Source organism: Melanotaenia boesemani, chromosome 4 (genome assembly GCF_017639745.1).
Source record: "Melanotaenia boesemani isolate fMelBoe1 chromosome 4, fMelBoe1.pri, whole genome shotgun sequence".
Classification (NCBI taxonomy): domain Eukaryota; kingdom Metazoa; phylum Chordata; class Actinopteri; order Atheriniformes; family Melanotaeniidae; genus Melanotaenia; species Melanotaenia boesemani.
Window position 1 is genome coordinate 12,598,171 of NC_055685.1, and position 23,764 is coordinate 12,621,934.

At 38.0% G+C, this 23,764-nt stretch overlaps 3 protein-coding genes across 5 annotated transcripts in view; all 3 read left to right on the forward strand.

Annotated features, from left to right (window-relative positions):
* Window positions 1-5,287, forward strand: part of zcchc7 (zinc finger, CCHC domain containing 7) — a 55,414-nt gene extending 50,127 nt beyond the window's left edge. The window contains exons 9-10 of the mRNA XM_041983734.1: window positions 196-313; window positions 3,760-5,287. Coding sequence (XP_041839668.1) covers window positions 196-313; window positions 3,760-4,349 — 708 coding nt within the window. The 3' untranslated portion in view covers window positions 4,350-5,287. The remainder of the gene's footprint in view (window positions 1-195; window positions 314-3,759) is intronic.
* A 3,186-nt stretch (window positions 5,288-8,473) lies between these two features.
* On the forward strand, window positions 8,474-20,477 carry pgm2 (phosphoglucomutase 2). Its single transcript, XM_041983010.1, has 13 exons — window positions 8,474-8,669; window positions 11,090-11,257; window positions 11,873-12,064; window positions 12,890-12,973; window positions 13,150-13,343; window positions 13,522-13,711; window positions 13,828-13,925; window positions 14,919-15,099; window positions 15,727-15,820; window positions 18,441-18,570; window positions 18,659-18,851; window positions 19,091-19,224; window positions 19,517-20,477. Exons 1-13 carry the CDS (start codon window positions 8,595-8,597, stop codon window positions 19,617-19,619), a joined length of 1,836 nt encoding a protein of 611 aa, XP_041838944.1. The 5' UTR covers window positions 8,474-8,594; the 3' UTR covers window positions 19,620-20,477.
* Window positions 20,478-20,676: 199 nt separating this feature from the next.
* tbc1d1 (TBC1 (tre-2/USP6, BUB2, cdc16) domain family, member 1) overlaps window positions 20,677-23,764 on the forward strand; it is a 65,117-nt gene continuing 62,029 nt past the window's right edge. For 2 of the 3 annotated variants that reach the window (XM_041982483.1, XM_041982480.1), the window contains exons 1-2: window positions 21,223-21,250; window positions 21,364-21,980. In XM_041982483.1, the coding sequence (XP_041838417.1) occupies window positions 21,238-21,250; window positions 21,364-21,980 (630 nt within the window). In that variant the 5' untranslated portion in view covers window positions 21,223-21,237. Of the gene's footprint in view, window positions 20,956-21,222; window positions 21,251-21,363; window positions 21,981-23,764 lie in introns of those variants that run through there. The other variant, XM_041982481.1, reaches the window with a different exon arrangement.

The following is a 23,764-nucleotide window of genomic DNA, read 5'->3' on the forward strand; positions in this document are numbered from 1 at the left end:
CCATGGACTCAATCATGGACTCAATCGTATGGTACAACTGAAATCCTATATGAAGCGTAATGAGGAAAGCATTCTACTTCATAGACTATCTCAGTCTCAACAAAAGTGACCCTGCTCCCCTCCTAGCTTCTCTACAATTTTCAATATCACTTGATAATTCTCTTTATGTTTGAATTTGTATACATTTTTTCTCAGGAGTGTACACGGCAGAGGATGTTCAAAGGTGTTTATCCCAGCACACCATTCATCAGCTACTATGACTCGGTGGAGGACATTAACTGCAGACAGCACAGGCTAAGGCTGAAGGTTAAAGGCAAGTCACTCATACCAACAGTAAACATACCCACAAAAAGTTGAAGAGCCAAAGAAGTTTGTTTCAAAAATGAAATTGTACAGAGGTATCGTGTACAGAAGATAAAGCTTTACTGCGTGTCATTCTCCTTTCTGTGGCCCATTTCCTGTCTAGCTACTTTCAAATAATCTTTTAAAATGATGCTTGTTGTAAACAGCTTGAATAAATTGTTTTCAGTGGGATCTCTTGTCAAGGTGAATACTCGGGTATCTGTAGTCTTCCTTCACCCCCATTTTCTCGCTCATGATGAAAATAGAGTTTGGCTTCCTCTTGGTTCAAGCTGTGTACCTGTTTGTACGTCATGCCACAAAGTGGTCGACAAGCTCATTGTGTTCAGGCTTTTGTCCTTCACAGCACAACTGCAGAGTCATTATTAAGAGTTAAAATAATAAAAAAAATAAATAAAAAGGAAAGTTATACTTCAGCACATTAGCTTAAATTCCTACAGTTTAAATGGATGCCTTAAGCATACAGTTATACCCATACCATTTATAAATTATGACCAACAGCTCTTCTCTGCCTTGAAATAACATAAAGGACAAATAACTATTACGCATTTTTGTAGATGTGTTAGTTTATATTTCTATATTTTGAGATAAATCTTATGACAAGCTCCATATCCTGATTGTATATTCCATTTATAATGGTCTGAATGGTAATAAATCTGGTCTTGTTTATGGTCTCTGGGCAGTCCTTACAAGAGATGACATGTTAAGAGTTTGGGGACAAATAAATAACTAAATAGCTTAATTGTTTTGGAACATATTTTTTACATGCAACCCTTACATCTATATTACATAATAAACATAGCTAGCCGGTTCACTTACTTACGGTAAGCTTACTAAAGTATTGAGTTAGTGGCATCCATATCTGACTGGAAAAAAATGCATATTACCAAAATGTCAAGTTAGTGCTTGACAATGGCACTGATAAACTGATTTTAAAATTAATTTAATATAACATCCCCTGATGATTATTATGGATGGTTTTTAGTATTATTTACTTATTTATTTATCTTTTTCCCCTCATTTATATATCCTGTATTTCTAAATGTTTCTTAGTATTATTATTACTATGACAACTGAGATTATGCTTTTATTGTTTTTTTTATATATATATTATTATTTTTGTTATTATTATTATTATGTTATATTTTCATCTGGATTGTGAGTAGTTACACTCACATTGGTAGCAACGTACCCACATTAACACAACACATATCTGAGTTATTTGTCCGTGTTTGTCCATGTGCTATGTCATGTCATGATGTTGCACAATGTTTGTTTATATGTAAAGTTGAAGAAAATGAGATAATAAATATGAAAAATAAGACATCAACAGACTAGAATGAAATTGACATGGCAATACTCGAAAAGGTTATTCTGGGAATTTCTAAACCGCTAAAACATATATGCAATTTATCATTTCAAACAGGAACATTTCCAAGTAAAATGAAAATTTCATAAGTCAAAACAGGAGACAAACACCAATTTACAAATTACAGGTCTGTTTCATTGCTTTAAATGTTTTCTAAAGTCCTGGAAAAGTTATCTATAAAAAGACTGGATATATTTATAGACAAACATATCTTATCAGAAGGATTTAGAAATAACAGATCAACATGTTTGGCAAAAAATTCATTTAATAGAGGAAGTAACTAACTGTATAGATCAGAAAATATTTGCAGCAGGAGTATTTATTGACCTCAACAAAGCTTTCTAAACTATTGATTATGGCATTTTGATGTATAAAGTGGAGCAGTATGGGATAAGAGGAGTTGTGCTGAAATGGATAAACAGCTATTTAACAAAAAGGCAACAGTATGTGATTTTTGGTGAACACGTCAGATTATTTGGACATTGTTTGTGGAGTCCCCCAGGGGTCAGTGTTGGGGCCAAAACTCTTTATTCTCTACATAAATGATATTTGGAAAGTTTCTGATATTTTTAAACCTATCCTGTTTGCAGATGATACCAATATTCTGTGCACTGGTGAAAACTTGCAGCAGGTTCTGGGAAAAATCACACAGGAAATGAAGAAAGTAAAAAGATGATTTGATAGAAATAAATTATCAGTGAATTTAAATAACACAAAAATTATGTTATTTGGAAACCGTAGTACAGATATTGGAAGACAAGTAAAAATAGAGGATGTAATAATTGAAAGTGTGATTATCAACCACACTAAATCTGAACATTTTTTTGGATCAAAAATCACTTTTTTATGATTTTATGATTCATTTTATGATTCATCACTGTTCACTGATTGTGCCATATTTGAATTATTGTGTTGAGCTTTGGGGAAACACTTATAAAAGTTCTCTGAAACCGTTAAATATACAACAAAAAAAGCAATACGGGTTTTCTGCAAAGTTGGATATAGGGAACATACAAATGTACTATTTTGGAAGATAAAAACACTATAATTCAGTGATTTTGTGGAAATAATTCATTACACGACCACATACAATAAAAGTTTTTTAACCTTGAAGTGAGATATAATCTGAGGGGAAGATTAAATCTGACGATTTTAAGTGTGAGATAGACTATGAAAAGCACATGCCGTACAGTATATGGTGTTAAATTATGGAATAATCTTCAGGAAGAACTCAAACAATGTCCAAACATTATCCAGTTTAAGATAAAAGAAATGTTATTCAAAAAGTATAAAGAAAGAAAACGTATGTAAACCAGTACAATTAAATATGTACATAAATCCATATGTATAAGTATGTGTGGGTATATGCATATGTGTATGAGTATGCAGAAATGCAAATGTATATGTAGGCATATGTCTATGTGTACATGCATGGATGTACGTATATGTACTAAAAATATATGTGCATATGCAGGTACGTGATTATAAACATAGAGATAGGTATTTGACTCTGAATGTTTGTGGGTATGCATGTGTAAGTGTGTGTACATGTGTATGTATATATGCAGATGTGTACATGAGTATGTGTGCTTACGTGTCTAAATTTATTTATTCTCTATTTTTATTTATGTATTTTTTTCTATAACAAAAGAAAAACCTGAAAACTGATAATAAGGTATTATTGTGACAATTGTAATGAAGATAAAATTATGATTATAATCTGGGGAGGGGAGAGGCAGGAATAAATAAGTTTTTTTTACTTCATCCTTCTCCTTTTCAGACTCTATAGCAACTGTTATTTTTTTCTTTAATCTGTAATTAATTTGTGTTATTTTTTGTTTGAAATAAAGAAATATCAGTCAATCAATTAATCATGTTTTGCATGAAATAAAAAGAATCTGACATGCAGGTAATGCAGTAAAAAAAACTGCTTGGGTTTTGCTTTACTATGTTAATTTTACTGGGGGAAAAATCCTTGGGCAAAACAATTAAATGTGTCATTAAATTCTTGTTTCTTTTTTTTTTCTCAGGGATGAGGAAAAATGGTTACTTGCCTACTCCTTCTCAGTCCCCTGTCACTCCTGGGCCACCAAAGAAGAAACAGAAAATTAGCCAATGCAAAAACAACCACAAGCTTTACCACACACCTCACAAAACCCCAAACGACCACAACCCGAGTCCCAGTCATATATTTTTTAATGATAAGTTTAGGGACTCAACGCCCAAAGCAAAGAGGTTCAAACAGCAGGATGGTGGTGGTAGCGTAAAACCATGGAAACCTAAAAGGCCCGTACCCACCTCAAAAGACCCACATCCACCAGCTAAATTAATTGTAGATGAAGCTGATGACTTTCCCAGAGGGGGTGGGCCAGAAGAAAACAGAAAGAAGAAGAGGAAGAGGAAACATAAAAAGAAACGCGTTTCTTTATCTGTGCCAGAGGGACAGGTATACTCGAGACCAGACCAGCTATGTTGGACTGGGAATGGGAGGAAGCATGGATCAGCATCAAAGCATCAGAGAAATCATCCCCACAGGGTCGCTAATAAAAAACATGACTCACAGATGTACCCAACAGATGAGAATCTGTTCATCATCAAACAGCGGAAGCGCAGCAGATAGCATCGGTTGGTGTGAGATGCAGAGGTGTCGCGCAATTTATTCACTCTGAAACAGTTGATTTGGTCATTGTGGCTTCGAGGCTCTTTTTACAGATGTTTGGACATCTCAGTAGGAAAAACAAATGTGCAAACAGTGGGATCAGTGAGAGCTGAGTTCCACTTGATTCACTCTTAATTCTGGCTTATTGTCGGAGCATTCTCATTTCTAATTATTAGTAGCACCTGTACTTTTCCTGTAATGAAAACTGTCAGAGCTGCTTTTTCAGTTGCACAGCTGCTCTAATTCATACTGTTCAAACAGGAGACGTCATTAATACTGAAGTGATCAGTGAAGAAATGCAGTCTGTGGTCACTCTGTTGATAAATTGTTAGTAAGCTTCATTTTTAAATACTCTCAGTGAAGCTGGGTGACGTGTCTTTAAGGAACTGGGATTAACTTAGTTTGACCAAGCTGTTATCTCTACGGTAGACTACTTCTTTGGTATTTGCATATTCTTTTTATAGCTTTGTTCTAGTTAGTTGCCACACATTACAGCATACAGATAAGATAATTTAGTTGTTGCTTCTGCTGTAATCATGGGTGTTAAGCTGTCAATGTTTCTGACTGAAGCCAAAACGATGAGGGTTTTTAGAAGAAGAAATTCCTGTTTTGTTTTGTTTTTTTTGGTAACTCCTCTAATTATTGATCGAACAATGTAAATACATCTATTACTAACAGTGTTTGACAAATATTTGATGCTAATCTTCAGTCACAAGATAAGTGTCATTTACGAATTACTGATTGTATTAGCTCTCTATCCTTTAATGGTGTGTTTTTTTGTTTGTTTGTTTATTTTTATAACAAGCAGAAACCCTAACACTCAACACTGAACAGTTGGAAACACTTAAATAATTTCTGATTGCCCAAAACCCTCTGTGAAAATAAAAAAGTTGAATCTTTGCTGTTTGCTGTGAAGTTCTGTAATTCATGAAGAGGGAAGATTGGGATCAAGATGCTGCTAGTTTCATTCTCTCTTTGGTCAATTTTCACATTATTCAACTTGAAATAGCAAAATAATCCCCATTAGTACTGGATAAAGTTTCTGGTAGTAGTACAGAGTAAAGTAGTAATGCAGATAACTATAATGAAACAACTAAATCAACTGGACAAAGGTCAAATAGTATAAATAGCTTTTTTCTTATTTTGGGGGGTGGGGGATATTTTAGCCACATTAAATTGTGCAGTGTAAAACTGATATGTTGACAGCTCTAATACAGTGTCTTTGGAGGCTGCAGATGGCATTCACAGTGCTCTCGAAGACACCAGCTGCCACAATTGCTGGATTAGGACTTGTAATTGTAGCACGAGTAGTAGGCATAGTGACCCTAAACTAGGACCTGTGAAGTCCATCAGTTATAATGTGACGGGGGAAAACTGCAGGATGAGCTTGAAAACATTCAACCCTTCAAATGGAAAAAAAAAAATAATAAATTGAAACATTTCTTATTCTACTGAATTTTGACCTTTGATTTTGTTAGTTTTATTCATGCTGACAGTACAAGAGGTAGAAATATGAATGAGTGAATGTTACAGTTCTTTTGGACCACATTATGTGATCTCTGCTGTGCTTTGGTTAATATGACTGCTGCCATAAACAACACCAATATAACACAATTAAAAACTACATACAAACAAACAAACAAAAAAGTGCTTTTATTCAGGCTCCCTCAATTATATTTCATGTGTTTTACTTTCAGTCATTTCTGGTTAGTAAAGTACATAATCAGCATGCTTCATTGCTTAAAATGCTAAATAAGACCATGCAAAGTTTAAAATAAATACAACAACAATAGATTCTAAGAAAGGTAGACCTTGGTCATGCATATGTAGTTGTCTGTACACAAAGTTGGTGGACTTGACTTAGTTATTGGAACTCTTCTGTCCAATCTCTACATTCTTTAGTTAAACATATCAGAATGATGACCCTGAAATATATGTCTGTAACACAGTGTATGAAGCTTAAGTAGGAGTCTTAGAAAGTGTTTGCATGGATAAATTTTTTACAGCACATACAAACACACACGTGGACACATTTATGTATATGCACATGTAGTAATTATATATCACAGGCAGTATTTAAAATCTGTTTATGTATGGTGTACACAAAATAATAAAAACCAAAAACTTTTACTGGTGTTTTAAAGTGCATTACATATGAAAATGTCTTCTCAGTACTGGCAGGAACTACATGGAAACTGTTTATGTTTGTCACCTGGCTCTGATGTACAAAACTCAAGTCCAGTGAAGTTGGGAAAGTGTGTTAATTGCAAATAAAAATTGATTCAAGTAAATTGCAAATTCTTGTCAACCCATATTTAAATGAATGCACAGCAAAGACAACATATTTATTGTCTTCACTCATAAACTTTATTGTTTTGGGAGAAAATCATCAACTCTATAATTTGATGACAGCAACACGTGCCAAAATAGTTGGGACAGGTGTCAATAACTACTCAGAAAGTGGATGAATGGAAATCAAACAACTATTTGCAGGTGAACAGATGAATTAGCAACAGGTGAGAGTCGTTACTGGGTATAAAAAAGGGAGACCCGAACAAGCTAAGTCATTCACATGCAAGGATGGGGCGAGGTTCACCTCTTTGTGAACAACTACGTGAGCAAATTGTTGAACAGTTTAAAAACAACATTCCTCAAAGTACAATTGCAAGGAATTTAGGGATATCATCATGTACAGTCCATAATATTGTGAAAAGGTTCAGGGAATCTGGAGGAATCACTGTGCGTAAAAGGCATGGCCGTAAACCATTATTGAATGCCCGTGACCTCCGAGCCCTCAAGCGGTACTGCATTAAGAACCGACATCAATGTGTAAAGGACATCACCACATGGGCTCAGGAACACTTTGGAAAACCACTGTCAGTCAATACAGTTCGACGCCATATCCGTAAGTGTGGGTTAAAACTTTATGTTGCAAAGCGTAAGCCATTCATCAACAACATCCAGAAACGCCGCAGGGTTCTCTGGGCCCGAGCCCATCTAAAATGGACTGATACAAAGTGGAAAAGTGTTCTGTGGTCTGATGAGTCAGTTTTCCAAATTGTGTTTGGAAATTGTGGACGTCGTGTCCTCCGGTCCAAAGAAGAACAGAACCACCCAGACTGTTACGCACGCAAAGTGCAAAAGCCAGCATCTGTGATGGTATGGGGGTGCATGAGTGGCCAAGGAATGGGTAACCTGCACATCTGTGAAGGCACCATTAATGCAGAAACGTACATTCAGGTTTTGGAACAAAGTATGTTGCCATCCAAACAGAAACTTTACCATGGGCGCCCTTGCTTATTCCAGCAGGATAATGCCAAGCCACACACTGCGCGTCTCACCACAGCGTGGCTTCGTAGTAAGAGGGTGCGGGTGCTTGACTGGCCTGCCTGCAGTCCTGACCTGTCTCCCATTGAAAATGTGTGGATTATTATGAAGCGCAGAATAAGACAAAGGAGACCCCGGACTGTTGAACAGCTGAAGCTGTACATAAAGCAAGAATGGGAAAGGATTCCACTATCAACGATTCAACAACTAGTCTCCTCACTTCCTAAACGTTTATTGAGTGTTATTAAAAGGAAAGGTGATGTAACACAATGGTGAAGAAGCCCCTTTCCCAACTACTTTGGCACTTGTTGCAATTATATAATTCTAAGTTTATCATTATTTGCTTATGAAAATAAAGTTTATGAGTTTGAACATGAATAATCTTGTCTTTGTGGTGTATTCATTTAAATATGGGTTAGAAAAGGTTTGCAAGTCATTCTATTCTAATTTTACTGACATTTTAAACTTTTTCCCAACTTCACTGGAATTGAGTTTTGTAGAAGCCCTTAGCCTAAAACCTGTTTGTACCTCAATATTTTTCCTATAAGACTATTATATTTTCAACTCATTGTTTGTTGTGTTTGCGATGGTCCACATACAGTATAATGAATCTTCAGTCATTATTACCAATACTGTAAGTTGGCTGAAACAGCCCATGAAGCTTTCATGGTTGTAATTACCACATTGACGGCAGCACGTGAACGCCACACAAAAGACACCACTCGTGACGGAGCACGTCGCAACCTCCCCACTTCGTCCACTATAGTATTGTCAGGTGCTCACATCCGGGGTCGGATAACTCTTCCGGAGGAGACCGTTTCTCCCGTATGAGCAGAGAGGAAGAGCTAGAGAGCGTGTTGACTCGGGCAAAGAGAAAAAATGGATAACGGTTTGACCCCAACTGGCGACTCCAGGCTGGACCAGGCTGTCCGGCAGTGGCTACAGTATGATAAGGTAAGCTGACAGCTAGCCGGTTAGCTTACTGCGCTTTGACTGTGTTCTAGTTTACCTGAATATAGTAAAAAAGAATTATATAATAATAGGAAAATCTTTAACATGTTGTTTCAGTTTCAACTTTTATAATGAGGATTTTCTTAATGCTTTGCTTGTCAGGTCTGTCATTATACCCCTATTTAAAAAATAGGATCAGATCTGTGTAATGATGTGATGTAACCAGAGACAGTTCTCAGCTAATGAGTAACTTTGGTTTCACATATTTACTTCTTGTCAGTAGGAACTGAAGTAAGTTTTATTCATCCTCATGTACACAGACAACATATACACAAAACTTAGTTATATTTTTTAAAGAGAAAATGTAGCCTATCTGAAGAGAGTAATCACCAAATACAAACCACAAAGCGAGCAAAACAGCAGGCTACCAAATACAGGACAGTGGAAACAGACAAATTATATGTTCTTTGAAGTAAGATACGTTATTGCCTTATCAAAAAGGGGGGAAAATAAACCAAAAGTCTGTATTAAAACCACTCAAGAGATTAAAACCATTTTGGGTCTTTTAACCTACTAGATACATGATAAGCTCCAGATGAGCCATTGGGTTACATTCTTGATTCACAACACAAAACTTTTACCACAATAAACAGAAAGAATTGTCTAGTTTTTACATGTTTCCAACTTCTGTTTGTCTTTGCTTACCTTAATCTGAGTATATGGGAGATGGCTTTATTTTCCAGTCACTAGAGACCTTTATGTCTAGAAATAAATTTGGCATCTTTTTATATTTATTGCTAAAACTAAATGTAATCATGACTTAAAAAAAATACTCAGCATACCCCCCCCCCCCCCCCCCCCCCCCCCCCCGTCAGTCATTAGTTTTCACCGGACAAACAGATGTTTATGATGTGTTTTTAGAGGAATTATTAAATGCATTTGAAGGTCTCAATGCAAGCTGGAATAGCCAAACTGAAAGATAAAAAAAATGTAAAGGTGTGCATTAAAAACAGGAGTGCGAAGGAATAGATTTTGAAGTGGAAAATAAAATTACAATTGGCCAATAAATGATGCTGCTTTAAAATTCATCTGTAACGAATTTTTGTTACTTCTGCCTGGTTTCACAATGAATAAATGAATGAATTAACAAGGGACAGTGCCCCGTAGACAAACTGCAGTGCAGATATTTCCCCTCTGTAATTATGAATAACAGCTCAGTAATTATTGTATGTCATGCTTTTTAGATCAGGTAGTCTTTTAATTAATCTAAAAACTTAATTTGCATTTTCTTTTTCTCTTTTGTGTTGCTTATTAAAATAAAAAAAAAGTAAAAATTAGTTCAAAGGGCTACATGTTTCTTGTTTATTAAATATCAGTCACTTGCAAGTCCTAGCACCCTCTCAGAAATTATAGCTTTATTACTATTAGCACTACTACTAGTAAATGTTGTTGTGGTAGTACTTTTATTTTTATGATTATTTTAATTAAAAAAACAATAGTTCTAATTCAGCTGTCATCAGGAAAGCATGTCAGATGTTTTGCACCAGGACAAAGCGTAACGTTAACTCTCTTTATACTTTAAAGACCATATCAACGCTCCATACAGACTCTCACAATGGTCGAATATAATTTAATGGAGAAAAAAGGTTTAGTCACATGACGCTCACACACTCAGATCAGACTAGCATGCAATTAACCATCTGACCAACACAAGAAGAGTCCTTTTTGGCCTTAAAGAGACATGCAATGCCACCAATTAGATCACATTGGAACAGGGGCCCCAATTCAATTAGTCTTAGGATAATTTTTTACTGTGGTTTCTCAAGTGCCCCACTTAACAAGAAGTAGGTTACTAAATGGACACCGTCATTGTAATTAGGGTCTCCATTGTTAATCAGATTAATTATTTAACTTTTTTCAAAGTTTTTTACACACTTTTTCGCCCTTTTTCTAATATATTTTAGCAACGATTTGTGTGTAAGAACAAATGTCCTTCTGTGAACTTTTCCATTATCCAAGGACTTTATCTTTTGGGACAGGACAAAAGGTATTTTTTAAAGAATAAAAGAAAAGATTTCAATTGTACAAATTATAGTTATTTCAGATATGAGTAGCAGTTTTTTCTCTAAAAAATTGGGTGTGCTGCGGCTGTTTAACTGTTGACAGTATTAATCAGAAGTCGCACATCAAACCATCAACATTAAACCAGTCTCCAATTTCTGTTCCAGTCTGCAATTAAAAGTCATCTGACAGCACCTCAAATTTACATGATGTTATACAGAAAATAACATATTTTTTATTATGTCATCTTCATCAACAGCATCGAGTTACAAACTCTGGTCCAAAGTAAAGTTTTCGGTAATGGTTTATGATCAGTTTTGAATTTGTCTCTTAAAACCGTGGACTTGTTTGGTCTTTCTCAGAACCCCAAGACTGCATCCATGGTGCAGGACCTGGCAAATGAGGGAGCGGTGGAGGCTCTGAGGAAATGTTTCTCCTCCAGGATGGAGTTTGGTACAGCAGGACTGAGAGCAGCCATGGGCCCCGGCATTTCCTGCATGAATGACCTCACTATCATCCAGACCACGCAGGTTGGTTAATAGATAAACTACTGCTGCACATTAAGTACCAAGTCACATGAACAACCACTCTCTCCTTTTGAAGGAATCCTACTGTATTGTACATTGTAGACTTCATAGCACACAAGGAACTGTTAAAATATTTGGCAGTAACTTTACATTTGGAAAAAAACATTTACAAGTCATCCACTCAATTAATTGATCAAGTGATTGATCAATTAAAACTTAGAAATTGTTCCCAGTCTTTAAACACGACATTATCTGGCTGGCATCAGTACAAGTATCAGCCCAGCTCTCTTTGAAACGTGACAGAGTTGGCACCAAAACAAGCCATCGGGTTTAAAGGAGATTTTGGTTGTTGCACTCTGAAGGAGCAGCAATGTTATACTGAAGCGCACCCATGCTAATCACTTCTCACTTTATCAAAAAGCTTTTTTTTAGCACTGGCATCTGTTCTCTCAATACATTTATTTACTTTTGTTTTCATTACAGATAAGTACTTCATTTTGAAAGGTGCTGTAAAGTTTAATATATAGTGTATAATTGTTATTCTGACAGACCCTCTTTTAAGTTGTCTACTTCATCTTAACAGCTTTCTCTCCCTTTTTCTTGTCTCCTCCCTGACAGGGTTTCTGCTGCTACCTGGAGCAGAGGTTTGGGAACCTTAAAGAGCGCGGCGTGGTGATTGGGTACGACGCTCGAGCCCATCCTCCCAGCGGGGGCAGCAGTAAGCGATTTGCCAGCCTGGCTGCAGCGGTATTTATCAGCCGAGGAGTTCCAGTCCACCTCTTCTCTGAGATCACCCCAACACCATTTGTGGTAATAACTTGAATTTCTTCTTATGATTTCTTCATCTAAATTGTTGCTGTTGTGGTTGCCCGTGGGACAGAAACTACAGGGCAAATGCCATTTAAAATCCTCATTTCTCACTGTTACACACCATGTTGCATAACACACATATGATCTGCCAGGTTATGTGTAAGAGCTGTGAAGGGGGCACCATTCATGTAACTCTCTGTCTGCCTGAAACATGTTTGCACTGCAGAGTAAAGCTCAGAGTGATATAAAGTTCTTAACACTTTGTACTAAAAGTCATAGATAACACTAAAAATTAAAGTAGTTGAACTGTCAAGAAGAACATTTCAATCAGAAATCTATTTTTTGGTGCCAGTTAGAAAAGATTTTTTGGACATTCTGGATTCATGTTAGCCTGCTTTTACTTTTTATTTGACATTACAGTATATAACATTGTCAAAATATTTCATACAGTTGATTTTAAGAAGAAATTCACTTCAGTCTGTTGTTAAAAATATTTACAGTAAAGGTCTGAGAGGCACAGACAGGCTTTAAGCAACAAAAAGTGAAAAGGCAAATTCAGAGAAAGTTCACTGATTAATGATCAGATGATAACATTTTGTAAACACATGAAGATGGATATATAAGTGCAGCCTGATTAGAGTTTCTTTATTCCATAACAAGTTGGTTCCTAATGGTAGAACGGTATCTGAGTATCAATATTGCAAAGACAAAGAGAAATTTGTGCCAGTTATTCATGATTTATGTTCAAACATCCTTGTGTTTTTACTTTTTCTTCTGCTCTTCAAATAGATATTAAATGCTGTGTATTTTTGTCTTTTCCTGCAGCCATTTACTGTTTCCCACCTGGGTTTGTGTGCTGGTATCATGGTAACTGCTTCACACAACCCCAAACAGGACAATGGCTACAAGGTAGCACCTACTTATTTTACATTTGTCATTTTATATTTTTTACAGAAAGTTTTTCTCGCTCTCTGCAATTAATTATCAGTAATCATGATCTTTCTTCTAGTGGTTTTCTTTTTATTTAGTAATGATTATTTCCCATTCATTCTACAGTGTGTATTTTCTGATTCTCTGTTTTCCAGGTATACTGGGAAAATGGTGCCCAGATTGTTTCTCCTCATGACAAAGGGATCTCTAAAGCCATTGAGGAGAACCTGGAGCCTTGGCCAGAGTCTTGGAACACAGATAAGGCCTTGAAGAGCCCTTTGCTCAAAGACCCCTACCAAGATATCCACACGCAGTACTTCAAAGCCATCCAAAAACACTGTCATCACAGGTAATCCATGGATTAAGCTACCTGTTGAGCAGCACATATATTTTAAACATTTCGCTGTGTTCCACTGATTTGCCACACTGAGACATTTCAACTGCCACACAGACACAAATAAAAAGAGAAAAACCTGACACATCTAAACTAAAAATGTATATTTTGATCTTTTTTTTTATCTTTACAGGGAGATTAACAAAACCTCAGAGGTTAAAATAGTGCACACATCTGTGCATGGTGTTGGTCACTCATTTGTTCAGTCAGCATTCAAGACCTTCGATCTTCCCCCACCATACGCTGTGGAGGAACAAAAAGATCCAGACCCTGAATTTCCCACTGTCAAATACCCCAATCCTGAGGAGGGAGAGGGAGTCCTGGTGGGTACTGGACATACTGGACATTCACACAACATTTCCATCATGTGACGCGTCTAGTCAAGTCTAGCAGACGCTGCGTTTTGGCCGATGGTGAAAGATGTGTGTTTGCTTTGCAGACATTGTCATTCGCACTCGCAGAGAGGAAGGGCGCCTCTGTAGTGTTGGCGAATGATCCTGATGCTGATCGACTGGCTGTCGCTGAGAGGGAGGAGAGGTGTGTGTTTGTGTGATTTAACAAACATTCCTGATGTTTCACTAGCAGCTCTTGAACAGCAACAGTGTTGAAGTGAAAGCCAGCCTGTTGTCATGTGATGAGTGACATTTTCCTCCTGCTCTCACACACACCCAAACAGCAAGGCGAGAATTTCACAATAATTTGCAAAATGGCTCAAAGTTCAAATAAGAAGTGGGATAAAATCAGACATGTTTAAAAGTGATTAATTCAAAATTATTTTTTAATAAAAGCATAGTATTTTTAATGATGCACGACTTAACTTTTATCATTTTCTCAGTGACACACCCCTTATCGACGGCTAATTTGGCGTCCATCTTGCATCCTACTTGTACTGTGAGCTCTCACCAGCCAGTAAAAGACAGTCCTATGTTGACTCTTTTCTTATCTCTTGCTCTGGCTCTTGCTCTCTTTTGTTTCCACTCCTACTCTGATGATGCACTCTAATGTTTCCTTGCTGAATCGGCCACGGTGCACGTTAAAAACAGCCGGTTTGTTTATGTCTATTTGCTAATGTGTGACGCATATGCAAAGCGATAATCAGCTGCAACATCACGCAATCGTTGGTGGCCAGTGATGGCTTCAGAAATGCACATAATAAATGTCACTGTGCCATCAAACGAGTCCAGAATGTGGAGTTTTAAAGTCGAAAAGTGGGTCTTTAACTTGAACTTGTTTGATAGTTCAGCTACTTATTTTCTCTTCTTCAGAGACTTAAACAGGATTTTGCTCAGTTTTACTTAAAACAAAGTTTCAAATGTGTTTTTATCGATAACTTTATTGTATTAACCGGCAAAGATCCTTTATTTATTTTCTCACATTAATAAAACCCTTACATTTCAAACCCCCTCTTTCTTTAGCGGTAGCTAAAACCCTGATTAAAACACATGACTACAACATTACAGCTGAAATGGTTTGAACATGAGTCTTTTTTTGCCTGTATTTCCTTAAACTCTGTCTTTCTCTGTGCCTCAGTGGTCAGTGGCGAGTTTTCAGTGGTAATGAGTTGGGAGCGTTGCTCGGCTGGTGGTTATTTCACTGCTGGAAGCAGCAGAACCCCGACGCTGCTGCAGTGAAAAACGTCTACATGCTGTCAAGCACTGTTTCATCCAAAATACTGCGAGCCATCGCTCTGAAGGAAGGTTTCCACTTTGAGGTAATACATTCAAGTTTTAAAGTTTTATATCATATGTTGGGGCAGCCGTGCATAATGATTTGAGCCTAAACAGTGCACAAGATCTAGATAAAAAGACCGGTAACAAAAAAGCTGAAAGCGTCAGGCACCACAAATCTATTAAAACAAGAACACAAACATCCTCAGGTGAAGTTTCCTTTATAGCCCAGCCCATCTGGAAACAGCTTTATATCCCACCCTATGAATGATCACATTCGTCCATAAATGGTTAAATCAGAGCATCTCATATGGATGGATTCTTAGAAACGAGTCTGCTGATTGGTGACGCTATACTGGATCATGGCAACAATCTTAAGAGAGAGCCCTATTTATATTTATACACACAGGTTATAAATGAGGCTGCTGATCAGCAGTAATTTTCTTCAAGAATTTTACAAGAAGGCTGCATCATTTGCTTTTTTAAAAAATATCAGGCTTTCTTACAGTGAAATACCTTAAGTAATTGTATTTAAAGGTGTTTTTCTTTGTTTATGAAATGTATTTAGTTAAATATTATTGACAAAATTAAAACTGTCTATTATTGTTAGTCTTCACTTGTAAATTTCAAATATACTTTATTACAATTTCTCTCACATGATGCTTGAACAGGAGACGCTAACAGGTTTCAAGTGGATGGGGAACAGAGCCAAGGACCTTTTGGATCAGGGCAAGACTGTTCTCTTTGCTTTTGAGGAGGCCATAGGTATGCACACAATTTAATGTCTTTTACAAATTAAGTCACAAGCTGGCGAGAGCATTAAAGATTTTTGATAGCTCCTGTTTAATTTTTTCTGATAGTTAACCCCTTTTCTGTTCACAAATATGTCCACCCATGCTTTTCTAGCCTGGCAAATCACAGCAGCCGATTCATTATTTATCTTGTCTGAGGCAAGTTTGATACAATAAGACTGTGTGCAGGGATGCACCGTAGAGACACATTTCTCAAGACTGCATGACATGTTTCATTGTTCTGATTGGCTGTAGGTTTATGCAGCTGCATCACGCAAGATTTTGGTCTAAGCCTGCTAATAAAACCCAATGGAAATCCAACATGACCGGAGAGGTTCCTCACTAATTAACATTTGCACATTTGGCCAGCTATGCTGAGCTTACATGGGGAAGAAGTCCTAATTAATTCTTTGAGGTATTACATTATAGGCCAGATTTACAAACTGCACCTGTTGCAAACCCTGTTTTGAGATTTGAAAAATAAATAAGCAAATAAAAAATAACTACTGTTGGGATTTATTAAGCAGGCATAGTGATGAGTTACTGAGAGTAAATGCTGTGGAGACACTGGTTCTTGCAGCTTGCCTTATTGCATTTCTATTTATGGTAGTTTTCCTTTCAGAGCACAGAATTTGCAGCAGCAGTTTAGATCAGTCAGGGAGTGTGATATATTTAGGTTTGTGGGAAGATTTTTTTTTCCTTAAGTAACCCACCATAACTTTCACTGCTTTGATTTTATTTTCTCCATTTTCTTTATTTCCTTGAGCATGTTGTCCTTCAGTGTCCTTCAGTTTCCACATAAAAAGGAGGCTTTCCAGTCATTTCATTTGGGGATTTTGTGATCTAAAACAAGTCAAATCTAAAACAAAAAATCACTGTTGTTGAAGTGAACTCCAAATATAGTGTCACTTTTGCATAGAACAGTTGTTTACTTTATTGTTTACATTATTTTCTTCAGCAAAGAAAGTTTGCCATCCTCATTGCATGCACAGTAGCTGGTTAAGATGTCTTCCATTGCAGCTCATGTTTTAACAACATAACATCAAGACCATCTTGTGGATTATCATGTTTATACCAGAAAGGAGCAGCAAATCTACAGATTTTTTTTTGTTAAAACTCTGCAGATTCATTTGCTTATTATTGTAAACAGATGACAACACCTTTATTTAGTGTTGGTAGATCACCCTCAGATGTGGCCACTCACACCTACACTTTTTCTGGATGGAAACCTCAGACTAATTTGCCCATCTTAATAAATGTCCCCAAGTATCTGTGCACAGAGTATACTTCACCGTGTTACAAGCTAAATATCCTCAGACAATGTAAAGTTTTGGTTGACGGCCACCCACAACAAGACGTTGCAACTGTGTATTTGCAGCTTCTTTATTTATTACAAATCTACTTCTTTTTCTTCAAATCCCTACCATCACATCCTGCTTTGTCCTTGCTCTGTCATGTTAGATTTTTACAGGGATATGTTGTAGGATGGGAAAGGATTTCTGTAGCTTACTTCACAGCCAGAAATGTATAACCCCTTTATAACCCGTAGGGAATTTGAGATGGTTAGCCTTCAGGGACAAACAACTTAATCTGGAACTCAGACACTTTACTGTACAGAAGAAATAAAATCAGAAGTCATGAATTCATCAATCCAGGCGTTTTCTTCCATTTATTAGCAAACCAGTTGCAGAGGCCGCAGATCCAGGAAAAAAAAAATTGACATCCATCTCCCTAGTGACACCTTGCTGGGGCATTCCTAGGCCAAGAGGGAAGTGTACAGTATATATTCTCTCTACAGAGTCCTGGGTCTGCTTCTGGGTCTTCAACTAGATGGACATGCCCCAAAACCCTCCAAAAGGAGGCCAGAAGGTATCCTAATCTGATGCCGAACCACTCCAGCTGACTCATTTCGACAAAGAGGAGCAGTGGCTCTTGTCCAAGCTACTGACCTTATCTTTAATGCGGAGCACAGCCACCCACTGAAGAAAACTCACTTCTGTCTTTTGTATCTGCGATTTCATTCTTTCAGTCACCATCCAGATCTCATGGTCATAGGCGAGAGCTGGAATGTAGACGGTCACAGATCCTTCAAATGATGTGTTCCAAATTTGCTTCACAATTTCTACCGTGGTGACCACAGTTTGTTTTAACAACCTATCCTCATCTTCCTCAGAAGGTTTTCTTTCAGCCAGACTGAAGCATGTAACAGTCACTGTCTATTGTAATGTGTTTACACAGGTGCTTCGACCATGTTGCACAGCCTTGATTATTCGTTAATGGAAAACATGAATCATGTAGCAGCAGATTTGCGTCAGCTAAGGACCACTGTCCTTTCTGAAAGTCATGAGCCATGCTCACAGTCAAACACAAGTCACCGTGTTAAAGTTTAAAGTCATCTGGGGTTAAGATTACAGAGTTAGTCAAACACACAACATAACATAGTTTATAACATTCCCATATAACAAGATTATGATGCTGTAATTAGAATCGCGTGCCTTTGCACACACACTGTTATTTAAAGAAACAACAGCTGACTACAGCAGCTGGAGAATTGACTGAAAGACTGTGCATGTGTGTGTGGTTGTGTGTTGCAGGGTATATGTGTTGTAACTCCGTACTGGACAAGGATGGCGTCAGTGCTGCAGCCATAGCAGGAGAGATGATTTCCTATCTGGCCACTAAAAACAAAAGCCTCACACAGCAGCTCACTACCATCTATGAAGAGTAAGACGCATGCATGTATTCATATTTTCTCTAACTTTGAATCCCTCACTGCAGACCAACTCTCCCTCTGTGCACTTGTCATTCTCAGGTATGGCTACCACATCAGCAAGAACTCCTACTTTATCTGCCACGACCAGGACGTGATCCGTGGTCTGTTTGAGCGTCTGCGCAACTTCGGTGGCAAGGAGGACTGGTATCCCACCGAATGTGGCCGCTTCTCCATTTCCGCTGTTCGAGACCTGACCACCGGCTACGACAGCAACCAACCCGACAACAAGGCTGTAAGGGCAAAAAACCACTCACATAGTTTATACAGCACCATGTAGGTTATTGACAGAAATGATGTCTGCCATCAGAGAAGTGCTTTTTTTATCATTATTAAACAACATACATCAATGCTAGAAACTGAAAGCATAGGAAGAAAGAAAGTTATGGACCCTGGACTCCATGTTATTTGTCTTAGAAAAAAATCCTAAGGATGGGATCAGGAGCATCAAATCAAAATATTTTTCTCTTTCAGGTTCTGCCCACCTCCAGTTCCAGTCAGATGATCACCTTTACTTTCTCTAACGGGGGTGTTGCAACCATGAGAACAAGTGGCACTGAACCGAAAATCAAATACTACACTGAGCTCTGTGCAGCTCCTGGTAACAGGTAGGTCATCGTAGAGAAGACACCATCTGTCTCTCTGATGTTGTTTGTTGTTGAAATGATTGAATTCAGTAGATGCCTTTTCATGTCTAACTTTTGACCAAAATCTTCATATAATATTTAAATCAAAGAAATAAAAAATGGTCTCTGATGATAAAGGTTGAAACAAAAAAAATTTCAGACTCAGCTAATAGTTTAACTTCTGAATGTCATACCTGGTCCTGGGACCACTGTACTTATTCACAGACTTAACTATGACATATGTTTTTGTTTTCTCCTTCTGGGTCCTCATCAGTGATGTGGTACACCTGAAGAAGGAACTGGATGACCTGGTTGGAGCCATTATAGAAAACTTTTTCGAGCCAGAGAAGAACAGGCTGCAGCCCAAGCCCGAGTAGAACTGAGAGATAAACAAGTAACAGGATAAATAGTGAATGGTATTTCTGACCACCATCTTAACTCCAAGAGAGATTCTTGGTTCAATACCAGCTTGAGTTTGATTTTTAACCATTTTGTTTTTATCACCATTTGGACCAGTAAAGACACCTTTCTGTATCATTATCTACTTATCCTGTCATGTTTAAATAATCTGCAGGATATACATCTTACCTCCGCTCTGTTGTTGGGTTTGGTGTTTGGGATCCAGATGATGTTTTACACTCAACACCGTGTGTTAGATTTGGTGTACCTCAGTGCTAAAGATCCCCTACAACTGCAAAGTGCTGAGTCTTTTAAGAGCCAGTCATTCCTGTTTCCATAGATCCAGTCTGCTGCATAGCACCTGTACATCACAGTTTACATGACTAAATACACTGTGCACTGCTGCTGATGTAGAGTTTCAGTGGCGTATTAAGGCTAAAACTACTTGATGTTGCAAAGTATTTTCAAACGTGTGATATTCTGCTGTGACTCGGCTGAAGTGGTAGTGAATTTTTTTTATTTAGAAATGGTTCCTGCTAAATTGCTAGTGTGCAAAACCACACAGCTTGAGGCACCACTAAGTGGAGCCATTGTGCATGGATTTTATACACCCTCTTCTTATTACTTGACATAAATAAAGTTAACAGCTCAAAGGGATTCTTCACACCTCTCAGTTAAAGGTAAAATTAACCCTTCTGCATTCCAGTTTGTGCAATTAATTGAACTAGAAATGTAATGTGCAGATAACAGCCAGATATAATGAGCATTATGTGCCTGCTACCTAAAATGTGCTAAAATACAATGTATTGCAAATAAAACGGTTTCTAACTGTGAAATGTTGACCATTGCATCTTTTGGCAACGCACGCGGGCGGCATGCATTTGACATGCAGGGGAGGGATCTCGGGCTGGCCGGCCTCTAAATTTAACCCAAGCTAGAAGGAGGGAGCGATGTGTAAACGTCCCTCGTGCATATGTAATGCTTCTCTACTCATTTCTGTTTGAACCATCTAAGTTACTCTTGAGCAGATAGGTAAGGCTGCGCCAGGAGGAGAACGCGAATTTTCCACTGGTCAGTTGTGCGCTTTGGGACCCCTGGTGTGTGTGTGTGTGTTTTCCCCCAACTGCGGGTGGTTTACGTTACGCATAACCTCGCGCGTGAAGCGTACTTGGGAAAAAATCAAAGCAGATGAAATAGGGCATCTTGTACAGCGCTCATCTGAAATGTAGTTTTCACTTCCGCCTGATGTCCTCGCGCAGCGGACGGAGCTGAAGTTGAGGAATTAAAATATCGCCAAGGTCACGCAGGAAGCAGGTAAGAAGACGCTTTATTCAGACCTTCATCTGGTCGTTATGGTCTGGTCAGACATGGTTTGATTATTGACATTTCCTGTTGTCCGCTTTTTTTATTTTTTTTTATTTTTTTTTTTTTTGTTTGTTTTTTTTATATGTGAACCAGGCTGAAATCTGGACCCGTCTATTGCAACCGGCCACTGACTATATGATATTGGCAGTATAGCTGTCATGTGTTAGTTGTCCTGAGATCGTAAATGTCACTCAGCTGATTCAGTGTCCTGGGAAAAACTTCCCCGTTTCAATGACAAATGTAGGTAAATGAATGTTTTCCTACTACGGTCTTTAATTGAAAGAGTATAGGATAAACCCGTGCCCATAGCTGTCTTGTCCTCGCCGAATATAAAGGTTTCTGACCTCTCGTTTGCAGGTGGAGTCATGCAGCTGCCTCAGGGCTCAGAAACCATGGAGGGACTGTACTTTGAAGTGAAGCCAAGAAGAAATGAAGCCCAGAGGCCACAGGGCTTTGATAAACCAAGTCGCCTTCTAACCTCTAACCACCGCTCGTGTCCATCACTGTCCCATCTCACCTCTTCCACTCAAAGCTCCCATACATGGAGGGGACAGGTGGATGAGGAGGCAGAGGAGGAGATAAAATACAAACTAACAATGATTGGTTCTCGGAGAGTCCACCATCTAACCACCATGGCCATGTTGCCCTGGGTGGTGGCTGAAATCTGCAGGTCTGCAGGGAAGGATTCAGGTGCAGGGCTGCGTTGTGGTGGGGCTGGAGGTGGTCAGCTGGATTCTACTGCATGCAATAAGACGATTTTATTATGCGTGTCGGCTTCCTGGGTACGGTGTGTGTCTGCTCTAGGAGAGCAACGTCTTTGGGACCCTCTGACACATACTTTGTTGTTTGAATGTCGTCCCCACCAAGTGACCAAGCTAATTCACAACAGCCAGGAGCCCAGTATCTTTGCCTGTCTGGTGAGAGACACACCAAAGTGTGCCTGCTATATCTTCCAGTGCCAGGACAGTACCAAGGTAGGTATGCACCAGGGTATAAAAACAAGTGTCTTGAGCTGTAGACATACTACTTACAAAAGGGGATATTTAATTTTATGCATAAAGTCTGTAATGTCCCTAAAATGCACTATAACCTTTCCAACTGAACTTAATTTAATCTTCTCTAAACTTTTAATGCACATGTCCAACTGTACAGTGTTAAGTATTGCATAGCATGCTGTAAAACAAAAGAAGTGTCTGAACCATGAATTGACTTATAAATGTTCCTGTAATTAAATCGTCCTCTTTTTCATACTGTTCACATTTTGACATCATCAGACCAATGCGACACATAACACATGACAACTTAATGAGACATTGATCTTATTATGTTGTGGTGTACCCACCACTGTTGTTAGTGTTGGTTTAAAAAGATTGTTTGCGATGAAGGAATTACCATTACATAATTCTACTTTAATGCACCATATGCATGATATAGTATCAGTGTAGTATGTACTTTTTACTAGCCTAACTTTAGTTGTAGTGAGTAGTGTATATATGTGTAATGGAAGGATAAGAGGGTTTTAAGTTTCCAGACACACTTTATTTAATTGGATATCATGGCAAGCTAGACTTTGAGCAAATTCTTTGATATTTTCCTTTTCTGGGGCAAAATGGCCACACGTCATGTATCGTTATCGGTATTTCAGGTTTTCTGAAATTAGTGCAGTAAACAAACTATATATATATATATATATAAATATACTCAAAAATGTAAACTATAATACATTTTGAGTGTCTCACAGCAAGTGGCACCCTTGCCAGATACTTTTGGCAGCATTGAAAAGTTCTGGCTGAGTATTTGAAGTTGAGTTGACATACTTTCAGTAACATTGAGGTCAGATCATGAGCTTATAGAAGTCTGGGATTTTCCTTCATTATGCTGTGCATTTTGTTTTTTATAAAACAATCCCAGAGCATGATGCTACCACCTCCATCATTAACAGCTGATACAACATGTTTCAGGAGGAAAGCCTCACTTTAGGTCATCCAAAAATAATTATGGCCAAACAGCTCAGTCTTTATGTCATTCGATCTGACCATAAAACCTTCCTCTAGTTAGAGACCTTTGTCCAGTGGCCAGCTGAAATGTTAAGTTAAGATTGAGCTGGAGCTGAGCAGGAGATCCTTTCTTAAATGTTAACCTCTCAGTCCTCTGGGACGTTAAATATTGCTTCATGTATCTAGTGACCCTCATATGTGAGCAGCTTCCAGTTTAATTTCCTTTTAGCTTTTCAATGAGGTTCTCTTATAAATCAAAAAGGGGCTTGCCGTGATGCCAAATTGCAGATAGTACGAGCTTTAAAGAATGCATCTCAAATGTACTCCAGTAGCATAAATAAAGTAGAATAAAATGTTTTTCCTAAATCAAGGGGAACAGGCTCATAATTAGGAAATATATGCCAGTAATAAACACATCAACACAAGCTCAACTTATAAATGTAGAGGTAGTGTAAAAGAGATATGGCGTGTCAGATAAACATCAGAGTGACATGAGGAACAGGGTCATCCTGGCAACAATCTCTTTTCTATATTTATTTGAATGACAAAAAGCTGGCTGAGCATTGTGTGTGACCCTCTTAGTATTTACCAGGACATCCCACTGAGAGAAACTCTATCTGGCTTTGGCACCACTGCAGCCAACATGTGCTGTGTGTTTATTCCATTCAGCAACACCAGCAAATGCAGGTCCACTGAAAGCGTGTACACCAGCATACTTTGCTGACCAGCACACTCCTGACCGTTAATTCTTTCACCTCTCC